Consider the following 18,399-nt stretch of genomic DNA (forward strand, 5'->3'; position numbering starts at 1 on the left):
CTGCGAAGGCGGTGTGTGCGTGTCTGTGTCGGTGTTTGTGTGGGTGTCGCGTTCGCGATAGTGATGTCGTCATCCGGGTCTACCGTTACATGTCTGGGACGTCTTATTGGGTTGAGACTATGGTGAAGGGGGGTGTACCCGCATGCCTTCCTAACCAAGATGTTGAGATGGTTAGGCGCCTTGTCAAAGAAGCGTCGCGAGATCTCTTTAAAGTGTTGAGCTATCGTCGGAAGCTCTAGGTCGCGGTGAAGGTCAATGTTTCGGATGAACCACGGGGCTCCGGTTGCCATGCGCGTGAATTTATTTTGAACTACTTGCAAACGACGTAAGTAGCTCGGTCGGGTGTGCGCGAAAACGACGCTTGCGTATGACAGTATGGGCCGTACGATGGTTTTGTACAGCGTCACTTTGTGTTTGAGCGGAAGTTTACTTCGCCCACACACAAGTGGATAAAGGCGACTGAGGACAAATCGGGCTCTATTGCATACCGTATCAATATGTTTCTTGAAGTTCATATTGCTGTTGAACGTGACTCTTAAGTATTTGTAATCCTTCACCCACGGTATGGGTCTTTCATACAATTTAATGACGTCGGTCGGTCGTTTTTTAGCGCGGATGCTATTCGCGTTACCGAAGAGTACCGCTGCACTCTTGGTGGGGTTCACTTCCTTACTTCCTTACTCGATATCGGAAGGAGCGATCAGTAAGGTAGGCTCGTATGATGCGCACGAGCCTGTCTGGCACTCCCAGTTGATACAGCTTGAATAGTAAGCCTTTGTGCCATACCTTGTCGAATGCCTTCGCGACATCGAAAAACACGGCTGCCGTGGTAGCGTGAAGTTGACGCCGTACGAGAATGTACTCGGTGAGTCGGTGAGCCTGCTGGGGACACGAGTGAGCGGTTCTGAATCCGAACTGTATGTCGGGTATCAGGTTGAGCTCCGCGATGTAATGATTAAGACGCGCGAGAATTAATCTTTCGCAAAGTTTCCCGATCGAGTTAATTAAGCTAATAGGCCTATAGCTACTCGGATTAGCTTTAGGTTTATTGGGTTTTGGGATACCGATAACAATGGAATCTTTCCATTGTTCGGGGAACGCGCTATTAGACAATAGAATATTAAAAATGGTAACCAATAAAGTAATAAGAGTCGAGGGTAGGATTTTAAGAACCCTATTGTTTATATTGTCGGGCCCCGGGGCCTTCTTGGAGTGAAGCTCCTTAATGATTAGCTTCACCTCTTCGTAAGAGGTGGGTTTTATTACATCGCCTGAAGGGCTCAGAGCGGAGCGACGTTCAACTTCACGATCAACTTCGTGCGATAACGCAGGTAATAAAAATATTCGAAGGAGGACAGATAACGCGGCACGTGTGCTCGCGTTGCCTGCCTGAATCGAACTGAATATAAAATATGTACGTGAACACTATTTTTCGGCTCAAATTCATGACAATAAAGATACTTTTAAACAGATAACAAAAAACAATACTTAGTAAAAAAGTTGAGGGTTATGCACTGCTTTGCCTTGGAAATGCTTGTAGCAAATATGTCAATATCTAATAATCTACTAACATCATTCACTGTTTTACACGCTCGCACCATATATGAGTTTTGCCTATAGTTACTACTAACAGCAGGAACACAAAGTAGAGGGCTATATCTAAGAGTTTTTTGAGGAACATTAAAATTAACTTTATGCAGCAGATCTGGGCAATCGACATGATTGCTTATAATTTTTAACATTAATAAAAAGTCAGTTATATTTCGCCGTTCTTTCAGTGGTAAGAAGTGAAACTTATTACACAAATCAACATAGCTATTAGAATCGTAAGGTACCATAAATCTAAAACAAAGATATCTTAAAAATCGCCTCTGAACACCTTCTAGACGGTCAACATACGTACTACATGTAGAATTCCAAATTTGTGAAGCATATTCCAGATTACTTCTAACAAAAGTACAATATAGTATCTTAATAGTCTTAATATTATTAAAATTCTTTGAAATTCGCTTAATAAAACCTAATGCCTTTGAAGCCTTGTTAACTATCTTATCGATGTGATCATTGAATAGCAACTTAAGAGTCATAGTAAACGCCGAGATCCCTGGTACCATTGCATCTAGAGAGCACCTGACCTCTTAATGTGTAATTTGTTTGTAGGATGTTAATCTTACGGGTATATGTGACTACTGAACATTTTGATGTATTAAGTTCTAGTTTATTAGTAAGACAATACTCCTCTAGGTGGTTGAGATCCACTTGAAGGGCAATCATGTCAAGGATTGATGTTATTGAAGAGAATATTTTCATATCATCAGCGAAGGAAAGTAAATTGGAAGACTTAAAACAGGAATCTATATCACCTACATAGATAATAAAAAGAAGTGGACCAAGTAGTGATCCCTGGGGAAAACCACTAGGAACTGGAACCCAACTAGAAATGTAGTTATTTAGGACAACAGCTTGTGAACGATTATCTATGTATGACGAGAACCACCGTAACAAGTCACCCCGTATTCCCGACTGAGATAGCTTACATATTAATGTATTGTGGTCGATTTTATCAAACGCCTTACTATAGTCGGTGTAGATTACATCGACTTGCATATCATTATCCATAGCGTCAGTAATAAAATTGTTGAGAAGTAAAAGATTAGAAACAGTAGATCTACCTTTCAGAAATCCATGTTGGAAGGGACTAAAGGTGTTTTGTGTGTAAGTTAGAATACAATTGCTTATATATGACCTTCTCAAAGACTTTTGCAATAATGCAAAGTTTTGAAATTGGTCTATAATTCGTAATTTCAGATCGAGACCCTTTCTTATGTACTGGTGTAATAAATGCCGATTTCGTTAACTTAGGGACAAAGCCAGTAGAAAGTGATTTACTGAAAAGCATGGAGATAGGAAGAACAATAGTGGAAGAGTATTTTCTAAGAAAAAATGACGAAATGTTATCAGGGCCTGGAGATTTAGTTATATCTAGCCTATCAAGTAATAATTTTATTACATGCACATTAATATCAATATTTTGAATATCAGAATTAATATTTAAATCAGAACTAAGAGTTAAGTCACCGTTATCTGAAGAATAAGAGGATATGCTTCTATTGTTATGTGTCGTGGGGTTAAGAAATGTTGTTTGAAAGTATGTCGAGAACGCATTACAGATAGTTTCTCCACTTGTTAAGCTATTATTATTGTATGTCATTAGACTAGGCATACAATGAGATTGTGACCTACTTTTCACAAACTTCCAAAAATGTTTTGGATTTTTTATAATTGAATCCTCAGTTAATTTCATATACTGTTCATAGCAAATAGATTCTAATTGGTTAACTTTATAACGTAATAAATTATATGTAAAATAATCCGATTTGTTACCGTAGTTCTTAAATTTTTTATGGTATTTACTTTTCTCCTTAATCGCTTTTATCAGAGCTGAGTTATACCAAACTGGATACGAATAGTTCCGTGCACGTTTTATTGGTATATACTGATTTTGAAGGGCATATACCGTTTCATTTAAGAAGCTAACACACTCGACAATAGGGCGAGATAAAAACTCACCTTCCCAGTCAATACCTCTGATTCTATTGTTAATATTTTGAAAATCACCTTTATCATAAATATAGCGGAGCCGCGGCGAAATGATTTTGCATCTATCAACAAAGCAGGGTGGTAAGTATCAATGGGTATAAGAGGATCGGTGCACTCGGATATATAGATTAATTGGTTCGAAATAACTAGATCTAATAGTCTGTTCTGTTTGTTAAGTATGCCGTTAAACTGATGCAGGCATAATGCGCTCATTTCGTCCGTTAGCGAATACTCATCCGAAGAACTCATGCAAGTATTATTAAAACTACTAGTATCTGTAGGTTGCCAAACAATACCGCTTAAATTAAAATCACCAATAACCAAAAAAGCATCGGAAGGGTTGACTAATGACGCATAATTTAATTTAATGAGGAAGTTTGCCAATTGATTACTAAATGACAAGCCGTTATTCTGCTCGCACAAATAAATAACACAGAGATACAAATCAATCCACTTACGTGTATTTGCTTGTTTGATGCGTACACTTATCCAAAGGTCTTCTGCTGTTGACTTAAATTGCGGCAGCAACTTAACTTGCCAATGTTTACGTGTAGCTATTAAAACACCACCGCCCATTGTTTGACCCGTTAAACTAAAATCACGGTCACGTCGCCAAACTAGGTACCGATCATCCAGGAACTCGGAGTCAGATATGCTGTCTCCTAACCACGTCTCAGTAAATATAATTACATCATAAGAATTCATACAGACTTTACGATAAACTTCATTAGTTTTTGTTCTTAGACCACGGACGTTCTGATAATAAATACTTAAATTATAGATATTATAAGACATTATCAATACTATTACTTAAAAACATAATACGAATCATTTTAATAATAATTTTAAAGGTATGCGGTGTTGTTTTACTCGTGCATTTATTAGATAAATACGTAATTTTAAGAAATTGCGGGTAGATTCTAAATACTGTGTCTAAGTAAGAATAGTGAGGCATACGATGAAGATGGCAATAATAGGCAAAACTCATAAGGGTAAGCGAGACAAACATATTGTACGTTTTAGTTATCGAAATGAACAAAGTAACAAAGTTGTAAAGTGACAGGGGTGGAAAACAATTTATAACTTATCAATACTGAGATATTATACACAAACGATAAATTATTAATGATAAAGGTAACACTTAGGTAACGGGGATGTCCACATTTTAAACAATCTTGTTTAAATCATTTTCTTGGCGTATAACAAACACTCTCGATGTCTCATTACGGCGCACATGAATTTTACTATGTTTAACTCACACAAATTTATAATTCTTCTCATGAGCAACGTTTTTGGCAGATGTTAGAAGCTTCTTAAGGTCCATACTGAGGTGGTCATTAATATATATTTTCTTTATTGATCCTATGAAGCCAATATCCGTGGTCGTCACCTTCCGCCCTAGCCGCTGCGATGAAGTCTTCTTTTACATATCTGTTTAAAAAGCTGACGATTATCAGCTTTTCCTTTAAATTGTGCATAGGAACCCAAGATATATAGTTGATTTGAGGCCTTGGCACAACATGATTGATCTTCGTGCTGACTTTGTCTAGGATTGTGAATAAATTTTCATCTTTTTTGATAGGCATACCCTTGATTTCCACATTATTAAGACGCGATCTTTGTTCCATCGCAGATAGTGCGAGCTTCGTCTTAGACAACTCACTCTGAAGGTATATTACCGTATCCTGTAATTTTTCAACACTACTGACTCTGGATTCAACGCTCGTTATTCTACCACTCAGGTCGTCTACTTTTTGGCTCGTGTACACACACGTGTCATTAAGATCGGACAGTTCCTTTTTGATGGTTCGTATATCTTCTCTCAACGCAAGCACGCTGGACAGCTGGCGCTTCATATCACAGAGCTCTTTCATGATAGTTTCAAGAGAAGCAGGTTCGGTGGGCACCTTCGTGGTGGGTGATAGCTCGCGACACGTTGCACATTTCCATTGCAATCGTTTTTCTGATCCATAGCGCCTCCATGTGGTTTCCGATATGCACACCCAAAGCAAGTAGGTTATGGCAAAGAGAACACTGTACCCCATCATTAAACTTTTCATTGCAAATTGTACACTCAGACATATTGCAGTTGCAAAATTTTGAACCAAAGGTTGAAAATATATGTTATTCCGCCGGTATGTTGGAAGGACGGTAACAGGCGGTATGTGTAAGCCTAGCGAGTGTTCACGCGAGATGATATATAATACTAGCTGACTCGACAGATCTTGTTCTGTACATAATAAATAATAAACTGTTCTTTTTATATATTCGTCAATAATATTTCGTAACATCGATAATTATTCCCCAAAAATGCTCCCTGTTGTTGAAACGAAATTGTTTCACAGCAGAACTGTCAAACCGAGTGTCAAAAAATTCTGTAAAAAATATGTCCATACAAAACAAATATTCGAAATAAATATTATAATGGTTTCCAAATCGAAATAAAAAGTCCTATCTCTCAAGTTGGACCAAAGTGCACTTCATGAAGTAATTCAAATTAAAATACGTTCATTAGTGTAGAGTCCATCGCGGACAAACAAGTGACACGTAATTTATACCTTGTATTAAGTTAATAAGTGGTCGGCCGGTGTACGCAGGCGGCGTGACATCCAGCAGGGGCTCATGATCGGCGCCTGCGCCCTGGGCGGCGCGCTGCTGGTGGCCAACGTGTGCTCGGCCGGCCGCGCGCTCGCCGCCCTGGCGCTGGCGCCGCGCGCGCGTCTGGCCCGCATCGCACGGCGCGCCGCCCGCGACCACCGCGCGCACCTGCTGGCGCTGCGGCCCGAGGTGCAGGCGCTCACGCACACGGTGAGCACGACCCTGACAACCACCGTTACCAGTAATAACCTGCGCGCGGCTGGCCCGCATCGCACGGCGCGCCGCCCGCGACCACCGCGCGCACCTGCTGGCGCTGCGGCCCGAGGTGCAGGCGCTCACGCACACGGTGAGCACGACCCTGACAACCACCGTTACCAGTAATAACCTGCGCGCTGCTGGCCCGCATCGCACGGCGCGCCGCCCGCGACCACCGCGCGCACCTGCTGGCGCTGCGGCCCGAGGTGCAGGCGCTCACGCACACGGTGAGCACGACCCTGACAACCACCGTTACCAGTAATAACCTGCGCGCTGCTGGCCCGCATCGCACGGCGCGCCGCCCGCGACCACCGCGCGCACCTGCTGGCGCTGCGGCCCGAGGTGCAGGCGCTCACGCACACGGTGAGCACGACCCTGACAACCACCGTTACCAGTAATAACCTGCGCGCTGCTGGCCCGCATCGCACGGCGCGCCGCCCGCGACCACCGCGCGCACCTGCTGGCGCTGCGGCCCGAGGTGCAGGCGCTCACGCACACGGTGAGCACGACCCTGACAACCACCGTTACCAGTAATAACCTGCGCGCTGCTGGCCCGCATCGCACGGCGCGCCGCCCGCGACCACCGCGCGCACCTGCTGGCGCTGCGGCCCGAGGTGCAGGCGCTCACGCACACGGTGAGCACGACCCTGACAACCACCGTTACCAGTAATAACCTGCGCGCTGCTGGCCCGCATCGCACGGCGCGCCGCCCGCGACCACCGCGCGCACCTGCTGGCGCTGCGGCCCGAGGTGCAGGCGCTCACGCACACGGTGAGCACGACCCTGACAACCACCGTTACCAGTAATAACCTGCGCGCTGCTGGCCCGCATCGCACGGCGCGCCGCCCGCGACCACCGCGCGCACCTGCTGGCGCTGCGGCCCGAGGTGCAGGCGCTCACGCACACGGTGAGCACGACCCTGACAACCACCGTTACCAGTAATAACCTGCGCGCTGCTGGCCCGCATCGCACGGCGCGCCGCCCGCGACCACCGCGCGCACCTGCTGGCGCTGCGGCCCGAGGTGCAGGCGCTCACGCACACGGTGAGCACGACCCTGACAACCACCGTTACCAGTAATAACCTGCGCGCTGCTGGTGGCCAACGTGTGCTCGGCCGGCCGCGCGCGCGGCTGGCCCGCATCGCACGGCGCGCCGCCCGCGACCACCGCGCGCACCTGCTGGCGCTGCGGCCCGAGGTGCAGGCGCTCACGCACACGGTGAGCACGACCCTGACAACCACCGTTACCAGTAATAACCTGCGCGCTGCTGGTGGCCAACGTGTGCTCGGCCGGCCGCGCGCGCGGCTGGCCCGCATCGCACGGCGCGCCGCCCGCGACCACCGCGCGCACCTGCTGGCGCTGCGGCCCGAGGTGCAGGCGCTCACGCACACGGTGAGCACGACCCTGACAACCACCGTTACCAGTAATAACCTGCGCGCTGCTGGTGGCCAACGTGTGCTCGGCCGGCCGCGCGCGCGGCTGGCCCGCATCGCACGGCGCGCCGCCCGCGACCACCGCGCGCACCTGCTGGCGCTGCGGCCCGAGGTGCAGGCGCTCACGCACACGGTGAGCACGACCCTGACAACCACCGTTACCAGTAATAACCTGCGCGCTGCTGGTGGCCAACGTGTGCTCGGCCGGCCGCGCGCGCGGCTGGCCCGCATCGCACGGCGCGCCGCCCGCGACCACCGCGCGCACCTGCTGGCGCTGCGGCCCGAGGTGCAGGCGCTCACGCACACGGTGAGCACGACCCTGACAACCACCGTTACCAGTAATAACCTGCGCGCTGCTGGTGGCCAACGTGTGCTCGGCCGGCCGCGCGCGCGGCTGGCCCGCATCGCACGGCGCGCCGCCCGCGACCACCGCGCGCACCTGCTGGCGCTGCGGCCCGAGGTGCAGGCGCTCACGCACACGGTGAGCACGACCCTGACAACCACCGTTACCAGTAATAACCTGCGCGCTGCTGGTGGCCAACGTGTGCTCGGCCGGCCGCGCGCGCGGCTGGCCCGCATCGCACGGCGCGCCGCCCGCGACCACCGCGCGCACCTGCTGGCGCTGCGGCCCGAGGTGCAGGCGCTCACGCACACGGTGAGCACGACCCTGACAACCACCGTTACCAGTAATAACCTGCGCGCTGCTGGTGGCCAACGTGTGCTCGGCCGGCCGCGCGCGCGGCTGGCCCGCATCGCACGGCGCGCCGCCCGCGACCACCGCGCGCACCTGCTGGCGCTGCGGCCCGAGGTGCAGGCGCTCACGCACACGGTGAGCACGACCCTGACAACCACCGTTACCAGTAATAACCTGCGCGCTGCTGGTGGCCAACGTGTGCTCGGCCGGCCGCGCGCGCGGCTGGCCCGCATCGCACGGCGCGCCGCCCGCGACCACCGCGCGCACCTGCTGGCGCTGCGGCCCGAGGTGCAGGCGCTCACGCACACGGTGAGCACGACCCTGACAACCACCGTTACCAGTAATAACCTGCGCGCTGCTGGTGGCCAACGTGTGCTCGGCCGGCCGCGCGCGCGGCTGGCCCGCATCGCACGGCGCGCCGCCCGCGACCACCGCGCGCACCTGCTGGCGCTGCGGCCCGAGGTGCAGGCGCTCACGCACACGGTGAGCACGACCCTGACAACCACCGTTACCAGTAATAACCTGCGCGCTGCTGGTGGCCAACGTGTGCTCGGCCGGCCGCGCGCGCGGCTGGCCCGCATCGCACGGCGCGCCGCCCGCGACCACCGCGCGCACCTGCTGGCGCTGCGGCCCGAGGTGCAGGCGCTCACGCACACGGTGAGCACGACCCTGACAACCACCGTTACCAGTAATAACCTGCGCGCTGCTGGTGGCCAACGTGTGCTCGGCCGGCCGCGCGCGCGGCTGGCCCGCATCGCACGGCGCGCCGCCCGCGACCACCGCGCGCACCTGCTGGCGCTGCGGCCCGAGGTGCAGGCGCTCACGCACACGGTGAGCACGACCCTGACAACCACCGTTACCAGTAATAACCTGCGCGCTGCTGGTGGCCAACGTGTGCTCGGCCGGCCGCGCGCGCGGCTGGCCCGCATCGCACGGCGCGCCGCCCGCGACCACCGCGCGCACCTGCTGGCGCTGCGGCCCGAGGTGCAGGCGCTCACGCACACGGTGAGCACGACCCTGACAACCACCGTTACCAGTAATAACCTGCGCGCTGCTGGTGGCCAACGTGTGCTCGGCCGGCCGCGCGCGCGGCTGGCCCGCATCGCACGGCGCGCCGCCCGCGACCACCGCGCGCACCTGCTGGCGCTGCGGCCCGAGGTGCAGGCGCTCACGCACACGGTGAGCACGACCCTGACAACCACCGTTACCAGTAATAACCTGCGCGCTGCTGGTGGCCAACGTGTGCTCGGCCGGCCGCGCGCGCGGCTGGCCCGCATCGCACGGCGCGCCGCCCGCGACCACCGCGCGCACCTGCTGGCGCTGCGGCCCGAGGTGCAGGCGCTCACGCACACGGTGAGCACGACCCTGACAACCACCGTTACCAGTAATAACCTGCGCGCTGCTGGTGGCCAACGTGTGCTCGGCCGGCCGCGCGCGCGGCTGGCCCGCATCGCCCGGCGCGCCGCCCGCGACCACCGCGCGCACCTGCTGGCGCTGCGGCCCGAGGTGCAGGCGCTCACGCACACGGTGAGCACGACCCTGACAACCACCGTTACCAGTAATAACCTGCGCGCTGCTGGTGGCCAACGTGTGCTCGGCCGGCCGCGCGCGCGGCTGGCCCGCATCGCACGGCGCGCCGCCCGCGACCACCGCGCGCACCTGCTGGCGCTGCGGCCCGAGGTGCAGGCGCTCACGCACACGGTGAGCACGACCCTGACAACCACCGTTACCAGTAATAACCTGCGCGCTGCTGGTGGCCAACGTGTGCTCGGCCAAAATATTTTAAATAATATTTAGGCACTCTAGTGCTTTTGACTGATCACGTGATCAAAGTACTGAGAGTACCTTACCTCGAAAACGCCAGTGCTCACCGTATATTTTCCTAGAGTACTGCGGCAGTATTCTGGCAGTCCATAACGGAACGAATTTTTCTACAGTGATAGCACTGCGCGGTGCTCGCAATGCATATCGGAACAAACCCATAGTAATACCAACTTATCTGTGAAGTGGCAAAAATTACTGTCAGTGTCTACTACTTTCGAGTGTTCCGTGTGCTTTTGCGCACATTGGAATTAATTAGCAACACTGAATCGACAATGGCGACATCCATCAGTATACAGATGAATTGGTGACACTGTATATTATTACTTTTACACACACTCGAACCAGACTCTCTTCGAATTAAGCAGAGTTTTACGTTGCCGATTAACCCGGTCGTACTGCCGGGAGTTCAGCGCTTCAGGAGCGTGCATTGCTATTCTAGCAAGGTAGAGGCACTGTAGATTCAAGTACCTACCTAAATAATATAATATTTAAGAATCGCACACAACGCGAAGAGGGTGAAATTGTGATTTACTCTCGACATATAAATTTATTGGTTTTAAAAGTAAGTAAACTAAAACTATGATGTTGGGTGTATGTTCAATAGAAAGTTTGTTATGGAATAATGGAACTAAATTACCTAACACTACTGATAAATATTAGTTTAGGTCCTGATTAAGGTAGGCATTGCCTAAATGCCTATATAAAATGCATGCCTCTGGGACGCTTATACCCCTAACTCCAAGCCGGGCGTTTAATAACCTGCCCCTTTTTGAAGTCTGTTGAGAAGAGAACTTGTTGATTTGCTGCTGTATACAAATTTTTAGTTAAGATATAATGGGGATATAGAAGTGCTTTTATAAATTTGATAAAAAAATATTCAAAAGTACATGTTTGTATCCAGGTGAGCTGTCTGGACGCGTTCACCGGTCAGCAGACACGTCTAGTGGTGGTGGTGGACGCTCTCGACAGCTGCGAGCAGGAAAAAGTTTTAGCGCTGCTGAACGCGATACACGCACTGTGCTCCGACCCCAAGAGCCCCTTCATCTTGCTACTCGCTATAGATCCACACATAATCAGTAAGGTGAGATAACACATCTATACCACATAACATATCTAGACGATTTTCATTATATATATATAATGAAAATGGTCTTTGTTTGAGGCTCAATTACGCCTAAACCACTGATCGTATCGACATGAAACTACCACCATTTGATGCGAAATTTATCCTAGATGGTTTATGGCTACTACGCGAATTCCAACATTACTTCAATTTTTTTTTTTAAGTTCACCCAGCGAAACGGGCGGGAACGGCTAGTTTTACTATATTTATAAAACCTTATTACTTTTCACGATATATGGTAGGCAATTATATACAAAAATTAAATTTGTAACTAAAATATTAATGAACGAAATGCGCGACTCGCACTGCCAACGAGCTCAGAAATAATTATTATAAAAGAGTTTGACCTTTTCAATGACACATTTGACAGCTTACTAATATTCTAAAGCTGAAGAGTGTTTGTAAGTTTTTGATTTGTCAACATGCTGATCTTTGGATCAACCAGTCGGATTTGAATAATTACAGATTTTTATCAAAAAGCGCGGGAATTTTTTAAATTATGTTAGTAGTTTTTATCACTGTCTTATCAATGTTTTTAGTTTAGTTTTTAGTTTTTTCTAATATAATATAAAAAAATAATATCTAATATAAATTAACTAATCTATTGCCATTATTATGTATATTGATTGTTCACCAATATAAATATAACTCAGGTGACTAAATAGTTCGTGAATTATTTGATCTTACCATTTCGAGAACTAATATTGGTCTTCACTTTCCACACGAAATGCAGTACGCTTAAGATTATTTGATGAGCTGAATTTTAACTCAATGGAGATGTTAGATGTTTAATTATAATATATTGCTGTTTGATTTAGGTTCTCACATTAAGGATAAGTATATATTTTTCCTTGTGTTTAAACCTTAGATCATTTATACGTCTAGATAGACTATGATAGCAGTTAAAACGTCGAAAAAATAGGAGTTTCCGAGTTAACCTCTATTTTTTGCAATGCACGCACACTAACACAAAGTTACATATAAGCGCGAGTGTAAGACGTAGCTTGTCACGCACCCTAGATTGTATTAAACCTGGTCTATCGGTTGTCTAACAGCAAGAGACTATCTTGACGTATAAATTATGTAAGGTTTAAACATATCCTTAATGTAAACTATATCCGTAGTAATTTTTTTTACAGATTTTGTTACCTTCTTTGTCATAGTACAATAGTATAATATAAAAATAATACAGTGTCCATTTTTTTATGGACGAGGAGGACAAACGAGCGTACGGTTCACCTGATTTTAAGTGATCACCGCCTCCCACTTTCTCTTGCAATACCAGAGGAACCACAGGCAATCATTGGCAATCGCTCGAGATTTTAAGGAAAGTGTTATCGAAGAGCGGTTATACGATAAACGGGATTAAATTGGAAAAGGTTCCTTTTACCCCATTCCGCGACCTTCTCAAGAGAGTACTCGATAGAGGACACAAGTTTCTTCCTGACCTAAGTTTCTGAGCGCATAGCCTTGGGGAACTCCAGAGTCCAGAGGCTTCGAATACGACCTGTTTGCTGCGCCCAGTGAGGAAGTTGGTAATCCTTGTTACTTGCATAAACTCTCGGGTAGCCCAAAGGATGGAATTTTTGACAGAAACGTTTTGTGCCATACGCGATCAAACGCTTTCGCTATATCCTTCCTTACCTTTACAGGTAAGCCTTCTTAGGAAGAAAGCAGAAAGTTTCATATCATATATTTCTTTATTTCATATAGGTTAGAATAGCTTGTTTAATTAATTCGCCAGTTACCAGTAAGTGATTAAGTATTTTCTTTTTTCTAAATGAATTTCCAATGTGCAGATTGCTTGGATGGAGGTCAGTTGTAAGGTTGATGGAATACTTGTACTTGTGTCTGTGGTCGCTTATTAGAGTTCCATATTGTGGTTGTTTACGTTGCTATTTGTCAGATGCTTTATGCATAACAGAAGTACGGACAAGTTGTATGCTACAACCAAGCAAATATTAAAAAAATATTGTCACATACTGGAATAAAGAAGTGTTGGAAATAAAGCCATAGGCCATGGCGAATTTAAAGATATTATATGTCTTATGTATTCCAATAAGTCATTTCAAACCACAGCACTCGAATCTCGATCTCTCTGATATTTGAATTGATAATCATGATTAATGTAAACACTATAAAATATAAAATATTAAAATTAAAAACTAAAAGGTGTAGACGCATAGAAAAATAATTACTAATTAGAATAGAATAAAAATGTTTTTATTTGGAACTAGCAAAATATTTACATAAAAGTACAGAACAAACATAAACAAAACAAATTATACGTTAGAGTGTTTGTCACAAATTGGTCACACTTAATACAGCATAATGCTGCTTACTATTACAACCAGCGCTGATCTTCCAGTGGGACCAGCAAATGACGCCACACACGAATGCCATAAGTAGCGTAGCGCCTTTGCAAAATAAAATCATAAAATAAAACAGACACGGAAAGAAATTTATGTCGGAATAAAGGAAAATGTTAAATTCATTCTACATACTTTCATTAGTAGTACATAAGGAAATAATTAATTTGAAAAAATAAGTAATTTGATAGGGAATTTCATTAATACGTAAAATGATGCCACGAGAACAAAACAATACGTGCGACTGATTTCGTCTACGTGACTTGCCTAAATGCGAGCACCGACATGCAAAATAGCGAATAGGTATTTGGACCGACCGAGGGGGTTGCGGGTCGTAGGGGATGCCCCTTTTTTTTTATATGAGAGGGGGCAAACGGGCAAGAGGCTCACGGGATGGGGAGAGGTGAGGCAACCGCCCATGGACATCCGGAACAACAGGTGTGTCAAGAAATGCGTTGCCGGCCTTTAAGGTGGGAGTATGCTTTTTTCTTGAAGGTCCCTAAATCGTATCTGTTCGGGAAGACCGCTGCCGGTAGTTGATTCCACAAAGTGGCTGTGCGAGGCAAGAAATTTCGAAGAAAACGCGCGGGTGTGGAATGCCAGACGTCTACGTGATGCGGATGGTACTTTGCACGTAATGTCCGATGGTGGAATTCGGCCGCTGGAATCAACCCGAACAGCTCCAGCAGAACAGATAAATGCAGTAGAAGATGCAGCGAGAACCAAGCCGATCCGAGATGACTTTAGTGAAGTACTGTCTCGCCTTACTGAGTACACCAAGCTTTTTAGAGGCCAGTTTGGCCTTCTCTTCCAAGTGACCATGGAACTGAACGTCGCTCGATAAATCGACGCCAAGTATGCCAATACAGGCTGTGGCAGTTAGAGGAGTGATCTCGAATCAAGGGGATACGAGAAAGGGAGACTTTTTAGTGGTGAACGCACAAACTTGTGTCTTCTTGGGGTTGAATTGGACTAAATTTTGTCGGCCCCATTCCGAGACTTTGCAAAGCATAGTCTCGATTTCAGATACAAGTTTGTTCCGGTTCTCGTCGACGCTATCCCGGGACATGTTGGCACGGCCGGTGTAGGAAGCATACCCTGTGCTGTCGTCCGCATAGCAATGAATATTGCTGATTTGCAGCATATCATTGATATGCAGAAGAAACAGCGTAGGGGATAGCACACAGCCTTGCGGGACACCAGCGTTTATGGGTTTTAAGTCGGAGCATGCACCGTTGATAACAACCTTGATGCTCCGATCAGCCAAAAAGCTAGTGACCCATTTGCACAACTTCTCGGGAAGCCCATAGGATGGCAGTTTCGCTATAAGCGTTTTATGCCACACCCGATCAAAGGCCTTCGCTATGTCCAAACTCACCGCCAACGCCTCTCCCTTCGACTCAACCGCTTGCGCCCATTTATGGGTGAGGTACGCAAGAAGATCACCAGCTGAGCGACCCTGACGGAAACCGTACTGGCCGTCGCCGATCAGCTGGTGCCCCTCTAGGTATCCCAAGAGCTGGCGGTTGATGATCGACTCCATTACTTTGGAGAAAATGGAGGTTATGGCAATGGGGCGGTAGTTGGACGGATCTGAGCGTACACCTTTCTTAGGGATCGGGTGCACTAAAGCCGCCTTCCATAATTTCGGGACTGCGCCCGATGAGTAGGAGAGCCGGAAAAGACGGGTAAGGACCGGCGCCAGTTCCGGAGCACATGTCCGCAGTACTATCGGGGGAATGCCATCGGACCCGCTCGATTTGTGAATGTCCAAGGTGAGAAGCGCCTTAAGCATGGCACCATGCCGGATTTTTACCTCCGGCATATATGAATCGCACCGCGGAATATGCGGTGGTGGTGCACCTTGGTCATCCAGAGTCGAGTTGGACGCGAAGAGGGTCTCCTTCATACCCATCGTTGCTCCTTCTATTCGCGGAGTTAACTCACTATGCTAGATATAATTTTTACATTATAGTAATACACTATAAAAATATAATAAGAGTTTGTACAGGCATGCACGCTTCTGAGTCTAAACTGCTTGAATCTTGTATCCTTAAAGTATCTTTTGTATTTTTTTTTCTATTATTTAATCTGTCACTGAACTTGTTTATGGATTTGCATGATCGTTGTGTTAGTCTGTTTTTCCTAGACTAATATTTTAAATAATTCAGAATAGTTTTCTCCTACAAATAAATGAATTATCTAGGTTTTTTTGTTTAATATTTAAGTTCTATATTTTGACTAAATAAAATCACACATTCGAATAATTTCGATATAATAGACATCTAAATCACACAATTGGCATTAAATTAGTGTTCATTGATTTTATTAATTCACTCCGACTGCTTTGTGATATTATAGTAGCATTACAAATAACTGTATGTGCAGTACTCGTCTACCTATCGACTTTATAACTATTGCTCAGAAACCACATTACGAATACATTGTATATAAATCCACAATTGCCAGTAGCAATTATTTTCGATAATTTTGTTGATAATATATTGTTAATAATAATTTGATTGATTTTCCCCGCGCCCGCTGACCTCAGTTTGTTAAATTGTTTGCATTGATAATATAAGTGTCTGCTGGGCTATAATGTCGATGGTGCCACCACTCCTATATTCTGCGCCTGCGTTCCAGTTTGAGGGTTTTGGCTAGCTGTCTAATCACAAGGATTTTTTGGAGAGGAGGATAATGCATTTACCTATTGGAGCCCTGAAACGGGGCCCATATGTCGGGCTCGGGTCTACCCCTACCGACTAAAAACCTCCTCTGCGCTGTCAGCCCTAAAGGCTTTTAAAGCAAATCACAGGCATACGAGATATTTTTTTAGTCTCAGGGTGATAGGTGTAGTTTGTAAATAGGGTCACATAATGGTATGTAACGATTAATGTTCATTTTTGTGATGTGTTACCACTCGGAGCATATCTGCTAATTCCATAACTTATCCCTATTAAAAATGACATTATAATGTATCTCACGAAATATATATCGTAGGCAGTGGAGATTAACAGTCGGCGAGCGTTCTCTGAGAGCAACATCGGCGGCTGGGACTACCTCCGCAACATGGTGCAGCTGCCCTTCTACCTCCAGAACTCGGCGCTGCGCCGCGTCAAGGTGGCGCAGCATGCGGCCGCCAAACGGATGCAGAGCATCGCCGCTGATGACTTCTCCACCTCCTTACAACGATCGGTAACTTTTTTGTATTCTTACACAAACGCCGTTTGTTAAAATTTCCAACTAAATTTTAATATATAAGTTACTGTTCTGAGCTATAGTTTTTTTAATAAATTGAAGAAGCGTTATTATTCTTATCGGCCGGTCTCAATAACCAACTTATCTTTAACAGTCTGTTAAATTAGTCAGTCTCGCGTGAACACTCGCTAAGCTTACACATACCGCCTGTTACCGTCCTTCCAACATACCGGCGGAATAACATATATTTTCAACCTTTGGTTCAAAATTTTGCAACTGCAATATGTCTGAGTGTGCAATTTGCAATGAAAAGTTTAATGATGGGGTACAGTGTTCTCTTTGCCATAACCTACTATGCTTTGGGTGTGCTAACATATCAGAAACCACATGGAGGCGCTATGGATCAGAAAAAAGATCGCAATGGAAATGTGCAACGTGTCGCGGGCTATCATCCACCACGCCGATGCCCACCGAACCTGCTTCTCTTGAAACTATCATGAAGGAGCTCCGTGATATGAAGCGCCAGCTGTCCAGCGTGCTTGCGTTGAGAGAAGATATACGAACCATCAAAAAGGAACTGTCCGATCTTAATGACACGTGTGTGTACACGAGCCAAATAGTAGACGACCTGAGTGGTAGAATAACGAGCGTTGAATCCAGAGTCAGTAGTGTTGAAAAATTACAGGATACGGTAATATGCCTTCAGAGTGAGTTGTCTAAGACGAAGCTCGCACTATCTTCGATGGAACAAAGATCGCGTCTTAATAATGTGGAAATCAAGGGTATCCCTATCAAAAAAGATGAAAATTTATTCACAATCCTAGACAAAGTCAGCACGAAGATCAATCATGTTGTGCCAAGGGCTCAAATCAACTATATATCTAGGGTTCCTATGCACAATTCAAAGGAAAAGCTGATAATCGTCAGCTTTGTAAACAGATATGTAAAAGAAGACTTCATCGCAGCGGCTAGGGCGGAAAAGGTGACGACCACGGATATTGGCTTCACAGGATCAATAAAGAAAATATATATTAATGACCACCTCAGTATGGACCTTAAGAAGCTTTTAACATCTGCCAAAAACGTTGCTCATGAGAAGAATTATAAATTTGTGTGGGTTAAACATAGTAAAATTCATGTGCGCCGAGATGAGACATCGAGAGTGTTTGTTATACGCCAAGAAAATGATTTAAACAAGATTGTTTAAAATGTGGACATCCCCATTACCTAAGTGTAACCTTTATCATTAATAATTTATCGTTTGTGTATAATATTTCAGTATTGATAAGTTATAAATTGTTTTTCA

The 18,399-nt window shown here is 46.8% G+C and overlaps 1 protein-coding gene across 1 annotated transcript in view; it reads left to right on the plus strand.

Moving 5' to 3' along the window:
- Positions 1–13,409, plus strand: part of LOC126976565 (kinase D-interacting substrate of 220 kDa B-like) — a 57,201-nt gene extending 43,792 nt beyond the window's left edge. Inside the window, exons 14-16 of the mRNA XM_050824950.1 lie at positions 6,198–6,408; positions 11,305–11,484; positions 13,326–13,409. Of these exons, the coding sequence (XP_050680907.1) occupies positions 6,198–6,408; positions 11,305–11,484; positions 13,326–13,394 (460 nt within the window). The 3' untranslated portion in view covers positions 13,395–13,409. The remainder of the gene's footprint in view (positions 1–6,197; positions 6,409–11,304; positions 11,485–13,325) is intronic.
- The last annotated feature ends 4,990 nt before the right edge of the window (positions 13,410–18,399 follow it).

This window comes from Leptidea sinapis, chromosome 41, assembly GCF_905404315.1.
Source record: "Leptidea sinapis chromosome 41, ilLepSina1.1, whole genome shotgun sequence".
NCBI classification, from domain to species: Eukaryota; Metazoa; Arthropoda; class Insecta; order Lepidoptera; family Pieridae; genus Leptidea; species Leptidea sinapis.